Source organism: Cyprinodon tularosa, unplaced genomic scaffold, assembly GCF_016077235.1.
Source record: "Cyprinodon tularosa strain WSP-4 unplaced genomic scaffold, ASM1607723v1 ctg707, whole genome shotgun sequence".
Classification (NCBI taxonomy): Eukaryota; Metazoa; Chordata; class Actinopteri; order Cyprinodontiformes; family Cyprinodontidae; genus Cyprinodon; species Cyprinodon tularosa.
Window position 1 is genome coordinate 168231 of NW_024039460.1, and position 21023 is coordinate 189253.

The 21023-nt window shown below is 39.2% G+C and overlaps 1 protein-coding gene across 1 annotated transcript in view; it reads left to right on the forward strand.

Annotated features, from left to right (window-relative positions):
- stau2 (staufen double-stranded RNA binding protein 2) overlaps positions 1-21023 on the forward strand; it is a 120272-nt gene that overhangs the window by 47147 nt on the left and 52102 nt on the right. The window contains exons 8-11 of the mRNA XM_038268656.1: positions 4922-5134; positions 7026-7163; positions 12828-12956; positions 17022-17079. Coding sequence (XP_038124584.1) covers positions 4922-5134; positions 7026-7163; positions 12828-12956; positions 17022-17079 — 538 coding nt within the window. The remainder of the gene's footprint in view (positions 1-4921; positions 5135-7025; positions 7164-12827; positions 12957-17021; positions 17080-21023) is intronic.

A 21023-nucleotide genomic window follows, 5' to 3' on the forward strand; every position in this document is an offset into this window, starting at 1 on the left:
TTGATACTCCCTACCTAGTTTTCTTTGTTTCTTAGGTTAAATGTCACACTTTGCTCATATCAAAAGCTAAAAGTAACACACATACACTATATTGCCAAAAGTATTTGCTCACCTGCCTTGACTCACATATGAGCTTAAGTGACATCCCGTTCCTAATCCATAGGGTTCAATATGACGTCGGTCCACCCTTTGCAGCTAGAACAGCTTCAACTCTTCTGGGAAGGCTGTCCACAAGGTTTAGGAGTGTGTTTATGGGAATTTTTGACCATTCTTCCAGAAGCGCATTTGTGAGGTCGCACACTGATGTTGGACGAGAAGGCCTGGCTCTCAGTCTCCGCTCTAATTCATCCCAAAGGTGTTCTATCGGGTTGAGGTCAGGACTCTGTGCAGGCCAGTCAAGTTCATCCACACCAGACTCTGTCATCCATGTCTTTATGGACCTTGCTTTGTGCACTGGTGCACAGTCATGTTGGAAGAGGAAGGGGCCAGCTCCAAACTGTTCCCACAAAGTTGGGAGCATGGAATTGTCCAAAATGTCTTGGTATGCTGAAGCATTCAGAGTTCCTTTCACTGGAACTAAGGGGCCAAGCCCAGCTCCTGAAAAACAACCTCACACCATAATCCCCCCTCCACCAAACTTTACACTTGGCACAATGCAGTCAGACAAGTACCGTTCTCCTGGCAACCGCCAAACCCAGACCCGTCCATCAGATTGCCAGATGGAGAAGCGCGATTCGTCACTCCAGAGAACGCGTCTCCACTGCTCTAGAGTCCAGTGGCGGTGTGCTTTACACCACCGCATCCGACGCTTTGCATTGCACTTGGTGATGTATGGCTTGGATGCAGCTGCTCGACCATGGAAACCCATTCCATGAAGCTCTCTGCGCACTGTTCTTGAGCTAATCTGAAGGCCACATGAAGTTTGGAGGTCTGTAGTGATTGACTCTGCAGAAAGTTGGCGACCTCTTCGCACTATGCGCGTCAGCATCCGCTGACCCCGCTCCGTCAGTTTACGTGGCCTACCACTTCGTGGCTGAGTTGCTGTCGTTCCCAAACACTTCCATTTTCTTATAATACAGCTGACAGTTGACTGTGGAATATTTAGGAGCGAGGAAATTTCACGACTGGATTTGTTGCACAGGTGGCATCCTATCACAGTTCCACGCTGGAATTCACTGAGCTCCTGAGAGCGACCCATTCTTTCACAAATGTTTGTAAAAACAGTCTGCATGCCTAGGTGCTTGAATTTATACACCTGTGGCCATGGAAGTGATTGGAACACCTGATTCCAATAATTTGGATGGGTGAGCAAATACTTTTGGCAATATAGTGTATGTATTACTCTTCCATCTATTCAGCCCAGCATCTTCTCGCTCTCTATCATTTAATCCTTCCTTTACTGGTGCATGAAATCTCTCGTTAGTCGCCATTAAACTGTCTACTTTCCCGTCACTCTGCTACGTTGCCACCACCCCAAGAGCCAGTCAGCTCATTTGATCCTCCTGTCATGGAGTATCAAACAGATCTAAGGATCAAAGAGGAATCAATCTATAAACCACTGCTTGTGTGTTTCTTTTTTTTGGGAGGGGACAGAAGAACGTTTGAGCCAGGAACCACCTATCTTACAAGGAGCGGTTTCCCTCAGGGCATGTCCATCCAACGCTCCACACAAAAGCGTCTTTCTTCTCTCTACCAATCCTTACCATTGTTGAGCCCTGATCCCATTGCCTCCTTCTACAGTACCTGAGTTCTAGCATACACATTTCCTCAGACCTTCCAGGGTATTGATGTCTCCATGAGAAGCTGAAGTGAAGGCCTCCCATGTTTGAATAAGAAAGGATGAAGAGACGGGCATTGAAAAAAAAAAAAATCAACATTGAATTACAGAAGGAGTACAACCTGATACCCTTGTCGTCGGGTGGTAGACGGGCGTGTTTGCGTGTTTGTTTGCGTGTCTGTGTGCGGGCTTGGCTTGTAGGTGAATAGGAGTGCTGAAATCCCAACGGCAGCGGTGTAGATCCTGTGTCAGCTGCCAGGACTCTCACTACAGCTCGTCTGATGCTGTCCTAGACTATAGGAATCTAAAATGTTGTACCTTTGTGCCTCACGTTTTTTTGCCTCAAAGACGGAACTACACATGCTTTATTAGGTTTAAATTTACCTGAAGTAATCAGGAATATTGTTACTGCCTCAAAGGTTTAAAGGTGGACACATGTTAATTTAAGAAATACTTTGCATTTAAAATTTTATTAAGAGTGATGGCACTTCACACGATTACACTACCACCACCATTGGCTGCCATTGTGAAAATGTTTCAATGTTTTTTGGAATGATGCAGTAGTTGTATCACAGATTAAAGCTTCAGTAATTATCTTAAAAAAAAAAATAATAAAAAAAAAAACACATTTTAATATGTTTAATTTTTTTAAGGGTAACTCCACTATTTTCTCAGAACTCCGTACTGCTACCTTAAATGAGAGTATTGTTTATTTGTGAAGTAGAAGTATTATTCCTACTGTTTAAAATCATTTTGTAGAAGTTAGAGTATCAACTCAAGCTTTTTACTTAAGTCAAAGTGTAAAAGTAACAGGTTTGAGACTACTTAAAATATGAAAGTAAAAGTAATGCAGGAAAACATGTTAAAAGCAGAAGCCTTAAATCCTCTACTGCACTACCCTATTAAAGGAGCGTTTTTTATAGTATTTTGGATGATAAGTTCTTTATACCTAATTTTCTTATTTTTAGAACTAATGGCAACATCATTAAATGTAACTTTGGATCATCTTGAAAGACTATTTATTTTGGTATATGGTGAACAGCAAATTGGTGCTGCACTGATTCATCTACAAAGAAATTAATTGGATGAAAAGTTTTTTTTAAATACCAACAGGCCATAATGAAAATAGGCTTAAATTAAACTAACTAGTCTATTTATAAAATGCAAGGAGTAGAAAGTAGAGATGGTTGCAAAAAATGTAAGGAGTAGAAGTAAAAAGTTTTGTCTACTTTACTCCAGTAAAGTATAGATGGCCAAATCACTACTTAATGAAGGGAACTAAGCATTTGTACTTTACTTGACACCTCTGTATACTTGATTCCTGTCTGCTTGTGTTATGTTAAATATTGCGGTGGGAATCCAGACTTTTATTGATCAGTGTGTGGATATTGGATATTATCTTTAAGCACACAAAGCACAATGGTTTGGTAAAAAGATAAGGCAGGAAAATAAATCAGTGTCAAAAAGGCTTGAGTCCAAAGAAAAACTTAAAACCCTATTAGATAAATCCTTATTGAAGATGAAAATGTTATCATCTTTAAAGCAAATCATAAAGAAATTAGAGGAACCCACCATACAAGCCCAGAAGTGTGCAATGTACAACTTGCTGTCTATTGGAGTTTATGTGCCAAACTATTTCTTGGCCCGGAGCACTAACTTCCTGGAGTCTCTACTCGTTGCCTGACAACTAAACAATGAAACGAAACAAAATCAAACTGGGAATAGCCCATTCCCGTTTTATATATTGCTTGGAAAAGGATGCCTTCAGATGAGCTTGAGTTCTTGTTTGGTTCCAGTGCCATTCAGAAACACGGCAGCGTTTGTGTGTTGGGTTCTATCCCAGGGATCCTTTAGCTGAGTACTTACACATGGTCTATGTGACGAACGGGGAGCGAGTGGAAGGCGGAGAGGCAATCAGAGCTGAGAGCAGCTGAAGAGCTGCATCACGAGGCTCCTTAAGGCTTGTGTGGGGCCAAAAAAAAAATCTATCTGCAGTCCGTTACTAGTTCATATCAGTTTCCTCAAAGTGACTTAATCTTTGCTGAGAAATGTCCATGCAGCCTGAAGTGTCATCCCGGCACACTGCTGGCACAGTGAAAACATTGTTATTCACTGTTTCCAATCATGCCAAATGTTAGTTTGTACAAGAAGCTGTCATGTTGCATTTCCCTTGTCTGGTGATGAGTAACACCAGAGTAGATCCCTCTGGGTTGGAGGGAGTTCAGCTGTTTAGTTGGACAGTGAGTGTTTCAAGGCCTCCCTGTATCCCTCATCCCTTCACATACAATAGTCTTGTGCTGAAACTCGTAACTTCCAGTCTTTTTTTTCAGTTTCTTAATTAAATTGCAATTTTTCTTTTAAGAGGAAGTGAACACATTCTCATAATGTTTTCCCTGGTCTGGTATTTGTCCATGTTGATGTGCAAGGCATCTTGGGAATGCCCAAGCCTCTGCTTATCAGTAAAATCGTTTTTATCGGTCACTGGGTTTAAATTAAGTGTTTCTAGATTGCGGCTGATTGCTACAATTTGTGCTGTCTGCGCCGTAGCTCCAGTTTTAGTCAAGAAAATCTGCAGAGCGTGGGAGGAGGAAAGGGAAGGAAAGAGAACTTCCTAAGAGAGGGGAAAAAAACTGCATCACCCATAAACCATTAATGCCTGAGGCGCATTTTAAACATGGACAAATGTCAGGCGACTGTTATAACTCTGGAATCATACATGTGTGAAACTTAATTCTTTTCCTACGTGAAGTTAGAAAGAGCCCCACCTGCTGCATAGATATTGTTCTCAGACTTCATAGGAAGTAGATGTGATTGCAGAAGCATGACCTAACGCCAGCCGGTGTTTGTTTTAGGTCTCCCAGGTGACCAGAGGCTGGAGGAAGGAAATTCAGCCTCCATCACCAGAGACTGTCATTTAGGAACATGTTACTCCTGGTGTGTGCGTGTCGATGTTTCTCAGTACAGCGTGTGTTGTATGTAATTACCATGCGTATATGGGTGGATAAAGCAGATGTTTTGGACCACCTAGTCCAGCTTTCTGGCACATAACGTACACGACAAAATATTGACACACATCTATTTATTTCTCTTTCTCGCTCTGTCTCTCTATTTATTTTCTTGTGAACATTTAACCAACTTTCCCAGGTGTTAAAAGAAAGCGGGCCGCCTCATATGAAAAGCTTCCTGACCCGCGTCACCGTTGGAGAGTTCTCTGCCGAGGGTGAGGGGAACAGCAAGAAGCTGTCCAAGAAGCGCGCCGCTCTGTCCATCCTGCAGGACTTGAAGAAGCTCCCTTTCATACCGACTGTGGAGAAACCTAAGACGCACTACAAGAAACGCACCAAGACTATCCTAAAGGTGCTGATATATTTGTAGATTTGTAAATTTCTTGCACCAGACTTGGAATGCTTTCGGTTCTCTGTTGAATAACAACACCAACATTTTTTTTTTTTTTTCAAATCCCCTGGTTAGCTTTATTTAAAGTATTAAACCAATGCCAAGTTGATATATGAATTATTACATGTATATAGGACTGTCATCTAGAACTGTCCTGCATATTGTTAGAATGCATCTAACAATATGCAGGACAGTCATCCCTGATGACAGTGTTTTTATGAGGGACTTTTGTCAAGAATGCTTCTGACTGTAAAAGTCTTGCATCACCAGGCTTAATACACAGGAAACATTCCTTACATTTTCTTTATTTACGATTTTACAGCATTATTCTTGTCATCTGTCCATCTAAACGTGCAAAAAAGGCAGCATCAAGACCGTTTGGCATGTAGATGACATCTAAACTTTGTTGTAGATACATTGTGGCCCAAAAATGCTACTCTTGTTGCAGTTAAGTAATTGAGTGGTGTCCAGTTGCTAAAAGCAATATTTCTGCAAAAGTTGTCATATTAATATACCAAATACACAGTTTCTCATTGAATACCAAGTAGGCTAAGCAACCCCTGATAATGATTGGTCAAAAAGCATTTGTAAACTTCATAAATTGACTAATTTAACTTTGATAAAGAAAGAAGGCCCTGATTGGATAGCACTAAAAGATCTACCACTTCCAGTGAGGCTTAACCTCTTAGGGGGGTCTGTGGAGTGGAGGCTGGTCATGAAGTTGACTGCTCAATGCTGATTGGCATTTTTGACTCACATGCCAATACTCACCCCTACTGGCTGAGTATTGGCATGTGGGCCACAATGCGATATTATCACTATATTGCAATATCACTATATATTAAAAACTTTTATCCAGCTATCAAAATGAAATGTCTAAATAAAAAAAGCAAGTGCTGTATATATCAGAATCCAAATTGTTTAGGGTTTGAGTCAGTCCAAGTCTTCTACTGTGACTGCCTCAACTATAGAAATGGTGATGTGGCGCACAGCAAAAGGGCTTCATGGCTCAATCTACTACAGTGGAGATGCAGAGGTAGCACATTTTCCCTTATTGTTTTAATAATTTTTTTTTTATTGATAATAGCAACTGAAAAATCTATGTTATATTGGGCAGCCGAAATCATTTGTTCCCCACATCATTATTGATGTCTTCAAAAATTTGCCAATGCAATAGGTTACGTTTGGATTTCATTGATACCATTGAGTCACCCCTGGCTCAGAAAGTAGCAACAGCCGCTGGTTTCTTGGTACTTTGATTTGCTCAAAAACTAAGCAATAGACTCGACAAAAATATTTTGGTTAACTAGCAAGGATGAATACAGTAAGCTTTACTTAATATGTATAATGGAAAATAGATGTCACACGTAATGGTTATTGACCAAAGCCAATTTGAAACGTTGGTGCCTGACTAGGCTTTTTAAAGGATTAAAACCAGAAAATTAAGTTTAGACAAAAAATAGTTGAATGTGATAAAAGGTTTTGTTCCTGATGGTAAAACATTAAACTGCTGTGCTGCTGTTAATGTGAAAGACAATAGAGAAAATGTTGGTCTATGTAGGACTGCTTGCAATAAGATAATGTCATTGATGTCAGCAGCTGTGCAATAGGCTAGTTTTTTGTTTCCTTTTCATCTACACAATTAGAGGTTGTGTGTTTCTGTGTAATTTTAGTAAAAGATTAAACTACTGAGATTAAAAGTGACATTTTCAGTTTAAGGCTTTTTGCTCATCTTTATCACTGGTGCCAGCAATAGTCAGCTATATGAAAGTATTACCTCAGCAATATAACATTCGTGGGAGATAAATTCCTTTGAATTAAGCTAATTATAAAATTTTCCCTACCCTTTCAGACAGGACCTGATTATGGTCAGGGCATGAACCCAATCAGCCGATTAGCCCAAATCCAGCAGGCCAAGAAGGAGAAGGAGCCGGAGTACCAACTGCTCTCTGAAAGAGGGATGCCACGGCGTCGGGAATTTGTCATGCAGGTGAGCAGAGATTTAAACTTTGCCTTCTCTTATTTCTAAATCCACTCTCTTGACAGTGTGGATTGTGGTCATTTTTAAATATAATGTACGGATTTCAAAATGAAAGAAAAAAAGTGGCATCTAAGGTATTTATATAGACATACATAGAACTTGTCGAAGATCAGTAGATTCATGTTTATTTTAGTCTAAATTATCAACATGGACTGATAAAAGACCCTCAACTCTGTTTTGCTCTGACAAATTTCTACTAAAACCTGGAGAATCTGGTTTTAAAATAAAGATTTATATTTGAAGACCTTCGTCATGTGGGAAAAGTCAGGGTATTTCCACTGAGGAACACTACCGGTTCTGTAGACATGTAGATCAGTATAGAAACATTCTTCTGATGGGCTCTCGATTTGACAGGGATGAAGTAAAGGAAAAGTTGAAGAAAAGTTATTCTAAAAGATATTTTTTACCAAACATTAAAGAATTTCACTTTTAAGAGCAACATTAAGGCAAATTAATTTGATGAAACCTCTCTTTGGGGCACGGCGCTGGTACATAAGGAGATCAAGTACTTATTTTACAGAAATTATAGTTCTCTCGACCCTTGCTGCATGTCCTCCACCTCACTCAACTCCCATTTCCTGTCAGCAAACTGTACAATTGAGGTTACTAATTCTAAGAAAATTATAACTATAGTTGTTTAAACACTTTTCCTATCACAGGACTGGCATTGAATGAATCCTAACGTCTGGGTCTAGACAGCCTTCTGTGTTTACCATTTCGGTGGTACATCTTATCCACAACCACTAGTTGTCCCAGTGATAAAGTTTGTGGGTCAGGTTGACTTAACATTGACAATCAACTTTTGCCCAGTTAACATAAAGTTCTCCTATGAACCTCAGCTGCTTGCAAGACGGAGCTGATTTCTTTAGCTTTTATAACAACTAAGCAAAGTGTCTACACCTTTTGTCCTTAAATATAAACATTTTTAGACATAATTATTTTAGTCAGTTTACTGTAATTTAAACAAATTAAGGGAAGTATGTTAAAAGATATTAGATAATGCCCTCTCTGGACGACTAGAGCACAGTTCTAATCTGCTTAATATAGTTGTGATTGTTTAGCATAGAATGGGGTTATGTTGGGATTTGTTGTGTAAAGGGCAGAAAAAAAGGAAAAGAAACGAGATGACCGTTCCCTCTGGTCTACACATGAATCCGTCATCCTAATCACAGTTGGCAGTGCAGAACATTTTCAACTATAAAATCTGTCTCCAAGTCCACTCTCATGAAAATGTGAGCGTACAAAGCTTCATATACTGAAAATAATTGAAACATGGTGCACTGGAAAAACAAGGCACAGGCAGTGCTCCGTTAGTGCTGAGCGATTTTAATGCTAGCTCGTTTTACAGCTTATTGATTTTGTTAAATGACTGAAAAAAAACAACAGAAAAAAGTTTATGCACATACTGTCCAGTAACAACAGCTGTATGAGAACACTGATTTGGCCGTCTGGTTCACTGAGTCTGGATCAGAATATCTAAGTGGAGTTGTTGCTTCTAAAAAAACGGTTTCAGCTTACAGTTGTGGTCCATTGTGTTGCATTCGCTCATATGTCTATCAGTAAAAAAAAAAATCCCCTGGTTAATTTTTCCTAGAATTTTTTTTTGTTTTGTTTTCTTGAGCAGAATGATTACACAATGTGGTTTTAAAGGGAGAACTGGTTGAAGAATGTACATACAGGCCCAACTTTATGCATTCATAATAGTCTGATTGAATGACCCTTTGCAAGTTATACCTGCAACCATAAGCGTTGTATCCAGACTTAACCTTTTGGAAATCTTGTGATTTTCTATTAAACACATAACTTTTTTTTCCAATAGAGTTGGAAAAACTGATATAATCCTGCTTTACTGATAGAGCCACTCATTGTGAGTCTTGTGGAAAAAAACCCAACTGCGTTTGAGTCTCAAATGTATTGCTATCCTATGGTATAATGAAACATTTGGGTGCAACTTTCCTCCTTTGTTCCATCCGTTTTCAAGATGGCACCAGTACCACTGATATAAATGATCGCCCACAGCATGATGGTACCACCACCTTGCTTGAGAGTTTGTACATGTTCTTAGGGTCAAAAGTAAGGTGACCATATTTCTAAAATCAAATCAAGGGACATTTTTTTAGCTTGTTAATGATGGGCTCTGTGTATGCACCCTGATTCTCTATCTTTCCGGTTCTTTTCCCTGAAAGGAGATCACTCGCGACAACTCTTTAAATAACATATCATAACTTATATGTATTAAATAACCAGGAGAGATTACAGATTCTGATAGAAATTGTAATCTTACTCAGATCAGAGAAATTGCTTAGAATGCACAGAAGGCAGCTGCTCACCTCCGGGCTCACCTCACAGAAAGTGGCCCCGATTAATAGTTAAAAAGGCATTTTATACATAATGATATAATTATATTGTCACTGTGGGCGACAGTGGCGTTGGATGTAGGAGTTTTCCCTGAAATCGAAGGATTGATGGTTCAAGCCCCGACTCCGACTTTCAGTGTCGTTGTGTCCTTGGGCAAGACACTTCACCTGCATTGTCTACTGATGGTGGTCAGAGGGCCCGGTGGCCCCAGTGTACGGCAGCCCCGCTTCTGTCAGTGAGCCCCAGGGCAGCTGTGGCTACAATGTAGCTTGCCACCATCAGTGTGTGAGTGTGTGCGTGAATGGGTGAATGAATGTAGTGTTAAGCGCTTTGGCCAAGTTACCTGACTTGAAAAAAGGCGCTATATAAGTACATGCCATTTACCATTTTACCTTTTTTTTTTTTACAAAGTCAAAAATGTATTATAGCATGGTTTGATGTTGCAAAATTTCTAAAATTTAGCAGATTCTATTTATTTTGTTTTTGTCATAGTTTTGGTCATTTTGCATCAGGTTTTGTGTAATCTAATGCAGGTCGGTAATGTCATCAGAATCAACACTATCTGCTAGCAACACTACAAACACCTCTTTACTATCCATGAAAGGTTGCAACACGCTGTTTTAGGCCATTGAAATCGACGACAAAGGAGGCGGCTCTAAAGGCGTCCGTCCTTGGAATTTAATGTTTTTACCTTTTTTTCAGATAAATGCAAATCAAAGTTAAAACAAGATTGGTTTCTTTGCAAAATAAAAAAATAAAGAACATTTCCTCTCTAACAGAGCTGATCTTTTATAGAATTGAAACTTCTCTCATTGCTGACTTTTTTCAGTAATTTCAGACAAAAGCTATTATAATCTACTCTGTTTCTAAGGTTTGTACAGATTCTGGGTAAAATATCCATAAAGTTTTAAATCAATGCCACTTGACTTGTGATAGATATATGGTTAGATAATTTTATAAAAAAAAAAAAAAAAAAAAAAGTTTTTATTCTAATGCTTTCTGGTTTCATCAGGATAATAAAGTTATTGTCAGTGCACATTAGAAAAGAACTAATAGTGGGATATTAAAATATTCTCTGTCAGGATTGGATGATATGGCTGGTGATTTCATTGCTACTGCCATGTAGGAATATCACTTCTGATAGTATTCAGAGGGAAATATCGAACTGAGGAGCTTCAGGTATCATGGTTTTACTTCAGAAATAAGGGAGGGAGGAAACACAGGCTGATGAAGACCTTTCTAGCTATTATCTGATCAGAAGGATTCAGATATTTTTGTCTTTGTAAGGGCCCTGTCACACCCTGACGATTTAGCCAGTGTTTACCTGACGTCCCAGAATCTTCCAAAACACTGGCATACAGTGAACTTTCTATGAATTTCTTAAATTTTGGGCGTATATATAGAGTATTCATACAAAGTCCAGAACTTATTACCAACAACAGCCTAACTTATACATAACACAAAGCAGCGTAATGCCCATGAAATGGCATAAAAAAGTGTCCTGAGGAGGGCAGCTATGCGCCCAGAGGCGCCCGGCCTGCATAAAAAGATTTATTTGATCGGGGTTTTAACGTAGCTGCTGTTTACCGCCTGCCAAAAAAAAAAAAAAGAATAATAAATAGAAAAAGAAAAAGAAAGAGGCTTTGCAGTCACAGCAGATTCAGTGTCAAATCTGCTAGGAAGTTTGTTGGTCGTGGACGTGAACCCAAGGAGGATCCATCACACACACCTCCTCGTTCATCCTATAATGGGGATGCAGTCTGGAGGAGGACTGACAATTTCCTCCTATGAACCTCTTTTTACACCAAAACGCTGCCAATATGCCATTAAACAGTAGCTGTAAGTTAGAAACACGCTCAGCGGTCGTCTGGAACACATCAAATACCTTGATATGCGTTGGAGATAAGTTCTTGATAAGTTATGCACAAGTTACTCATAGGTCTTGGATAAGCTAGACACCATTACTAGTAAGTAACTTACTTTTAACGTATGTCAACTATCAGATAATTGACCTGTAACCTATGCCCCATGTATGAGCATACGCTGGCTTAGTTGCCGTATGTCTTGCCGTATGTCGACATGTGCCAGCGTGTTTCAGCGTGCCTCAGCGGTCTCATAACTTATACAAAACGTACCAATAACTTATCCAATGTATGCCAGCATTTTTTACCAGATTTCCGTACGTCAGGCATACGCTGTCTAAATCGTCATGGTGTGACGGGCATAAGGTTATTTTACTGTGCAGCATCTTATTCAGCATTCATTTTTGGAAGATGCACAGATTGTCCTAGTTTTAATGCTTCTCTTTTTTTTTACATAGCTACATACAAGTTAACCCTCATGGGCATCTTGGGTCTTTAATGTGTTGTTTGAATAAAACTTAAAAGTAGAACGCACGTGATAATAGATACTTTTTATGAATTTTATTCATTTTTGCACCTATTCATCTTCAGTCCGGTAGTCATACTTGCTCTCTTTGCATTTCTTTCCATAATCCTCCTCTTTTATAGAAAGAACACAGCTTCTCTCACCATCAGCAAGTAATTCAGCCCCAATTCTATTCTCCATGCCTCTTTGATGCACACATTAGGAACTGTCTGTGTGTGTTGGTGTGTGTTCTTTTGTGCAGTCCACTCACTCTTCTAAAATTTCCATATTGTTTCCCCCGGTAGGCAGCAGGGCTCAAATGAGCCTGTGTTTTCACATCTTTTGTTTAAACAGGAAAAAAAGCCTCCACCTTATATCAGATGCCTTTGAGGTGCTTATCAGTATTTAATACTCAATAAAAGAGTGATTCTGGTTGGGAGTCAGCTATTTACCCTGTATGTCCCTGCCAGCTTTATGCATTCAGAGCAGTACTTGAGATTGTCAGGCCGCTTTCAATAAGTGCACCGAGGCCTGGCTTTTCACAGGCTCCGGCTCCCCACAATGTTATTTGTACAGTATAATTGTCTGTTTGTATAACACAACGACGTCCGATCTGCTCTTGGAAATTTCTGCTTACATTTTGCGTGGACAGATTTAATGCTTTGGGATTACTGAAAAACAAACACTTCACGTTGCAAGGCTGACTTGGCCGAGGAAGCAAAAGTTCTCAGCTGAAAGTGAATGGAGGCCTATGAGCTGCAGGAAAGGCTAAAGAAAAGCACTTAGACACCAACCAAACAGCATGTTAATACGTCGCCGCACCATTCAGCCGTGTCTCTTTCTCACGTGTATCTAATTGTTTGCCTCTTCACGTGTGCGTTCGTGCAGGTGAAGGTGAACAACGAGGTTGCCACGGGAACGGGGCCCAACAAGAAGGTGGCCAAGCGGAACGCTGCTGAAGCAATGCTGCTGCAGCTGGGATACAAGGCCTCCACAGTCGCTACGAATCCCTCAGAGGTACAAATCAAACACAACTGCAACCTCTGTATTTCATTTTTGATCTATATACAAACCTCCCGCCTTTGTTTTTATGTCTAACCATTTATTTATCCCAGTGTGGGATTACGGTAAGGAGTTATTCAAACTTTTAAGCTATCATCACCTCACTGAAAACATGACTAAAGTTTGTGGCTCATGATTACTTTTTTTAAGTAACATTTTGAAAAGGAACATTTAAGATGGTTTCTACACTGCTAATTAAGGAAAAGTTCAGAAAAGAATACAATGGAGGGGAATTTTAAAAGAAAAAAATAAATAAATTCAGGCTTCATTTTACCCTACTGTGTATCAATCAGTCTGTCTAACCTGTTATCCATCTGTTGTCCATCTATCTTTCTTACTGTCTTCAATTCCACATTACTTCCTCATCTTGGCATAAATATTTACCGAAAAAGCTTTTTAGATTAATAATTCAAAAAATCTGCCAGAGAAAGGTCAGGATACTCTGACATTTCCAGCTCAGTGGAAAAATCTCACATGAACAGCATGTAGCAACACTATATTGCATCAAAAACTGAAATCTATACAAGAAAGGAAATTTATCTCAAACTGCATTTCAGTTATAAACATTTTTTATTAGGTCTTATTTCCTCAGCCTTGTGCATGCATACCAACTCTGAGCCTGCACCCTCTGATTTATCACCGGCCTCAGTGCTGCTAACCTATTACATAACAACTTGAGCTCCTCTGAACCGAGTGTTTTGGAAGCAACCATTGATCACCCTCATTTTTATTCACCTCATCGGTTTTTAAGCTTCAGAGAACAGAATGCGATAGAGATTATGTTACATAAGCAAGCTTTCTGTTGAATTGCAATTTTTCTCCAGACATCACAGAAGAATGGCTAACCATTGTTGTCATCATTGCCGCTGCACAGTAGACTTTATACAACATTATGACTAGTTACAGGGAAGGCTAAAGATGTTCTATGGTTGCAATGGCACCTTTGAGTATATGTGGTTTTATCTACAAGAGTAGATTACATTCTGTTGCATGATGTGTCCTAATAAATTTATCAGGGCATTTTGAAGAAAAGCACTTTTCATTTATAACCCTGGCTGCAGATACAAGCAAGTTCGTGTTTGTAGCTGTTTTCTTGTTCCTGTTTCTAGATGTCTTCATCTGTTTAATGGCATGCTCTTCTGTCTTTCCCTGTCTTGAGAATTATCCCTTTATAGCAGGAATGTCGAAGTCAAATATACCGAAGGCCAAAAAACAAATTTGCTACAAGCTGAGGGCCGGGCTGGTTATATGTTTATTAAAACATATTGAAATGAACATAGCCTATTAAACTAAGACCTAATATGTTTTGTTTTTTTAACAAAATATAAATAAACCTTTATTACTTTAATAAACTTATTAAGATAAATACATAATCAAAGTGCATGCATTATAGATTTTGTTTGGATTGTTTTGGTTTTTGATTTCCCCCCTTTAACAGTCCAAGCACACTAGGCTGAAGGCGGTTGTCTAAGGAGGCGGAGTGCACGAACTGCGCTCCGCAACTGCTGTCAGCAGAGGCTGACTGAAACCAAAATTAAAGGAGCCTGGATTGAGGGAGGGGCAGAGCTGATCCTGCAGTTGATAGAGATGGACCTGGGAGGGGCAGGTGGGATCCGAACGATACTCTTGAGACGGAGCGCTACTTACAGGCGCGGACCTCTGCCCTGACTGTGCCCTCTGTTCACTTTCCGGTATTCTGTGCCTAGCGTGCAGATCCTACCTGCCCCTCGCTGAACAGCTTGTCCATCTCTATCACCTGCAGGATCAGCTCTGCCCCTCCCTCCATCCAGGCTCCTTTCATTTTGGTTTCAGTCAGCCTCTGCTGACAGCAGTTGCGGAGCGCAGTTAGTGCACTCCGCCTCCTTAGACAACCGACTTCAGCCCAGCTTGGATTGTTAAAGGGGGAAAAGCAAAAACCAAAACAATCCAAACATGCAAAGCACAGCAAAAAAAATTACATAAAAGTAAACAATCCTGTTTTCCCCCGGGAATGTCGTGTTGGTGCGTGCAACACAACCGAACCACCACTACATTCCCCACAATGCAACGGTAGTCTGCAAAGTCACTGCAGCTCACACAAGTGGCCGTGGCCTGTGGGCCGGTTCTAATGGTAATTAAGTATCATCCTGGGAGCCATGGATAAACAATTCGCCGGCCGGATTCGGCGGGCGGGCCTTGACTTTGACATATGCGCTTTATATAGATATTTATATATCCGTTTAATACAAGGGGAAACAGGAAGTAGCAGATATACTAGTTCTAGACCTTCTGGACTTTGAAGTGTTTCTGATTAACTAAAAACACTTTAGTCACTCTTAAGTTACCTGTTTTTTCTTCTTTTTCTGTGTTTTTGTATTGGTTTTGGGTTGTTTTCGGGGTGTTTTTGTGGGGAATAAATACTACAACACTTTGTTCTAGCATTATTTTATGATGCAGTCAAAACAATAAAGCAATTATTATCTAGCTTTATTGTATCTGTAGTTAAATCTTGCTTCATAACTGTGCTGTGAAGTCAGTTGCTTGTTCTATTGCATATCTGGGATTAAGTCGAAGTTAGAGCAGAAGTTAACCCAGCTGGAATGTTGTGATTACTTTTCAACTTTTTTTTGAATGATGAAAACTGCAATTTACCAGAATGATGATTCCATCTTTTCTCTTATTTGCCCACTTACACCACAGATAATTTCAAATTTTTTGAATCTGGAAAATGCACATTGCAGTTTCACCAAATGGTTCATTCATAACTTGAGGAACATAAAGATTCCTTGTCTAATCTAAATAAGACCCTGTCTTGATGCCTACAAAATTTAAAATTGCTAGTATGGTAAAGGTAGTCCTTGTCTTATTGGTTATAAAATTATGTCTGACTCATAATGCAAAGAGTCAAGCCAAATGTTGTTTTACTTTGTAAAAGAATGCCTATATACAACTAAATAATGTGCAGATTTATCACCTCTGTTATCTGATACTTCATTATTAGTATTTGTTGGCTGGTCTACTTTTCCTAGAAGGTATAGTAAACAATGTTTCTTGACTTCCAGTTGATCATTTTACCGTGGTTGTGCCTTATGCCAATGTTCCTGAAATGCTCACTTTACTCCATTATACCTGCTCGTTCCTTGACAGTTTCCTCTCGCTGAGCATGCGCACCTCCAGGTTTTTATGTATCCAATTACTATCGATTTCAGCCATTCTGCTCTCACCCTCTACTTTGAAATATACGATGAGTACATTGCATTAATGTGAATGACTGAATGTAGTGTAAAGCGATTTAGAGTCCTCCGACTAAAAAGCGACATATATGTACAAGCCATTTTAAAATGTGAGGGATGTGAACGTACCCCTCTACAGAGCTGTGCACTAGGTCAACAAGTCTCACACATGCACATTTGATAAGTCTTTTCCCTGAGGGGCATGTGCACAGTTAATCAAAAAGTGACTTGGTCGTTCCTTGCTTACTTTTCTGAAAAAAATCCTCCACTATACCTTTAAATCTTCAGAGGAACTTGGGCTCTGTTGACATTGTAGACGACGTAATCTCGCTTAAGATCATTTTGCTGCTTGCTTCATCTTTCATTCCCCTCACTCCATCCTGCTTTTATGCTCTTCATTCCCACTAAAGCATCTGAGGAAAGCTGTTAACAAACAGTGGGTTCTATTTCTTTATGGCCATGATTCTTTGTTTACCTGTCGCACGCATCAGAAATAATTTGTTTCTGGTTTAAAAACCTACTTGTGGCTATGCGTGTTTGTGCACGAAGAAAGGCTTACTGCTGCAGAAGTAGCACATTGAAAAGGAATCCTTTTTTCAAGTTGCTTAACATTGAATCCCCCATCTAAATAAGTAGCTGGCTTAGAGAGACAGTAGCCTCCATAGGCCTTCCATCTTGTGAGCGTTTGTCTTTTTGTGGACCAAACAGTAGGAAGGAACTTGTCTGACATGCGTGAAGAAGCTGTCTGTCCAAGAATCGACATCTTTCTTACCTCCCCCCTTCTTTGCTTCTCTCTCCATCTCTACAGATGGACAACAAAGGCTGGAACGGACAAAAGGCGCCTTTTACCGAAACAACAAGTAACAGTGAGTATCGGCACGTCTCCCTGTGTCTATTACCATTTCCTCCTCCTCCTCCTCTCTGGCTCTCCAAAAACCCCTCCGATCCCGCAGGTGGTTTTAGCCACCAAGATGGCCCGGCGTTTAATCTCTGTGACTGGTCAATGGGCTTCTGACTGTCAGCTTAATTGGCCGTGCGTCCTCGTGGGGAGCCTGTGAATTCAGACTCATTCACACAGGCTTACAGGGCCAACACACAGGGGCCCTCTGGGGAGTCTCTGCTACTTTCCTGAGCAAAATACACAGCCTTTCACTCAGGATTAACACACAAGCGTAGAGATGCACACATGCAAAAAAAAAAAAAAACATGCATGTTGTTCATCCCAAAAACAGACACCAAGCATACGCTGATTAAAAAATAAGGTTTCCTACAGCAATAAAAGCATCACTGGATGCTATACATGTATTAATAAACCTGTAGCAATCATATTTACTATACTGGTTCTTATGTTGTGCTTAATGACACAAGTTTTATTCCTTGTAATACCAAATGTATGTGAAAATTCCAAATGTGTTTCAGTGGTTGGATCACATCTATTACTTTGAATATTATTTTGGAATGGCCACAAGATCTATATGTTGCTTAAATATATTCTGATCTGTCTAGAATGTTATAAGCAGCATTTCTGCTTTTCTTAGACAAAGAAAATTAAATACGCCAAACATTAACAGAGCGGAAATAATAATTTTAAGTAATTCAGATTAGAGATTCCTAAAGGTATTTTGTTGTCAGCCTTTCTGAAACATATACACCAAATAAAGATCCCTTTTCTGATCAAAAAAGGTTTAATATGATGCTGTCCCAGCCTTTGCTGCTATTTTACTACTCGACTCATAGCTGAGGACGAATCCTGACGTGACTTTATTGACTGAGCTCCAGAGATTTATCCTATCTTTCATAATTGTTTATAAAGACAGTATCTGCGCCTAGATGCTGGATTTTTTGTAGTCATGGAAGTAATTGGAATGCATGAATTCAGTGACTTTAATGGTTGACACCATAATTTGGTGGCATTAGCCATTGTTTTATTTCATCTTCCATGACTTTAAGAATCACTAAACACTTTGCAGTTGCATTTGAGGCTATTTTTAACCTCTGGGACAATGGAACAATACGTGTTGTTCAATGACATCTAGTCACAGTTACTCAGTAAGCCAATAGCATGCCTTCAGCTGGCCTCTCTTCAGCAAGGAAAATTGCTACTGGCATTCCAGTGCCTAAATTAGCTGTTCTGTTCATTCTGCAATTAACAGTAACAACTACGAAGACACCAAACAAGAGTAATGTACATCTGTTTTAAAGTTGGGGTTTAGCACATAATTGGTATGCTTCAATAAACATATAAAATAAAAGATGATTTTTTTTTTTACTGGTTACAATCAGTCCAGATTTAAGACCCCAGAAAACATTATAAAATCTAAAGAGTCCAGATATCCTGCTCCCCGATAATATGGCGAACTTGTAGTTGTGTCGGTACCTGATGAGCACCAAAACTAGCCCCTCTATAAATGTTGGCTATGAACAAACACCAAGTCTAAGAGGAGACCTGTAATTGATATCATAGTCATTATTTTCTTACAACATTTAGCTGAAACATTAGATGAAAATAGATAAAATCAGCATCATGGCATGAGCATCATTTAGAAACACACTTTCATACTTGTACTAAATAATTCAATGATGTTATAATTTACTCTGGAACGTAATGACCCCAATAGGGAAATTTAATTTACAGGGGAGAGTTGGACTCAAAGGACTCTTCAGAAGATGCCAAAAGATGGTTTATTCCTTATATGTAGGTTGCTGAGAAAATGCTCCACACAGATAGGTCAAAGAAATCATTGTCCGTGTCCTTAATAGCTCAGTGCCCTAAATTAGCCTGCTATGTACTGAGCTTGATTGGTTGTGATGTCCCCAACTGATAAAAGGTCATGCCATTTCTATTCTGATACGAGCGAAGCTAATGCATTGAGCTATGAAAGAAGCTGTGTTGGGGATAAGTGAATGAGTCTGAGAAGTTGGAAACAAGTAGATTAGATGCCAATTAGCTATTGTTGCTAGTTTGGTCATATGTTTTCTGTAGAGCTGCTGACGCAGTGTATCCAATATTAACATCGAGAGGAGAATAGATGGTATATTCCACCTCTCATCCTCAGCTGCACTTCAATAAATTTAAACCTGTTGTTTAATTATACTTTAACTTCAGAATCCAGATGATAACATGGACATCTCCCATGAGGCAGATACTAATCCAAGATCTCTAATTAAGTCCAATCCTATTAAATATCATCTTCATGTTTAGAGATGGATGATTACCCTGTGAGGTTTACCGTGTTTGCTGTTTCTATAGTAACCTGGGATCCAGCAGTTGCCCAATAGCTCCAGAGGAAAGCCACTTGGGAGATGTCTTCCTTATTTGGAGATTATTTCTATTGTTGGCTCAGAGTCTGCCTTTGGTCTGCTGCTATTCTCAGTTCCTTCTCGCACCCTGAGCATCTGGCTTTACTATCTGCTAATCGGCTCTTAAAAGCGCACGATTCGCACAGCGCTCACATGATGCTAATTTCTGGGTAATTCTTTTTGCATAAACACCATTTACAACTTATTTAAACAAATACAGCTGGTCTCTGTTTTCTGTGTTGCTGCAGATGGTGAATGGAAGATGTTTCTGATTTGTCCTCTGTTCTGATTGGCTGTTCTTGTTTGGTGAAAAAGTTGTTGAACACTTGGCTGGAAATAATACTTTACAGCCTATTATGATCCTGTTATTAACAATAACAGCTCACATAGTCTTGGTAAAAACAGAGCTCATTCTTCAGTTCTAATCTATTTTATACAGATATAATTTTTTTATTGTTAAAAAAGGTACTAGATTTATATATAATGCTAGATTTAAATACATTTAGAATTAGGACTTGGGTTATACATGACAGATTTAACCACAATGATTTTTTTTTCAAAACCCGAAATGTTTTAAGACATGCTCTGTAAAAATCATTTTAAATATCTTTAAAAGCATTAGTTTATGGCAGCTAATCTCTAAATCTACAACTTAGTTTTTTTATCTTGTCAAACCTAGTTTTGAGCAAGCTTAAGCTGTTTGATAGATAGCCTAGCATTTGGATATTTTGCAACCAGAGGAGTTTTTGATTCAGAGACGGCATGAAGCAGATGGTACAGTTGGTATGATGGATAAGTGCTGATATCTTGTGTTTGTTCTAAGTCAAAATAGCGATGGAAAAATTAAGCAAACATTTCAAAACTATATCATCAGTTTTAAGGACTTATCGAAGGAATCTGGCTGTTTTTTCAGATTAACCCTCGGAAATGTTGGTTGTGCTGCTGAGTTGTTCTTGGAGCCAAAGAGGCCTGTCAAGTCTGAGATTTAAATCATAAGCTTCATATGATCTAGCACAGGCGGCGACTATGCTAGGACCTCCATTCCTAAAAAGAGTTAAAGTTTTCCTAATTCCTTGCATGAAATACCTTTTGCATTTTTAAACTATGGACCTTAAATGGTTTGGACAGATCCCTTTACCCCTTCACAAATTGATAAGTGGCAAAAGCAACTCTTTCTCAGAGGTCATTGTTGATATTTTATCTGCAGAAATTCAGGTGTATTAGATTAACAGCTCATGGGTGAAACTTTCTCTTTTAGGTCTTTGGAAGCACCAAGAAGGTTGATTTAAAAGATTTGGAAAAAGTTTAGAATACACATTTTTCATTAAATGTGTGAACTCTTTTAACTATGTGCGTAGATATCTCAGGTTTCGTTTATATATCAGTGCTTGTTAATCTTATTTCATCTTTTTAAACCCTGAATCTCTGATTTGTTCAGTGTGTGTATTTGTGTGTTTATATATGTACGTGTGTGTGTGCTTTTTCTCAGGCAGTTTAGCAGATAAGGATG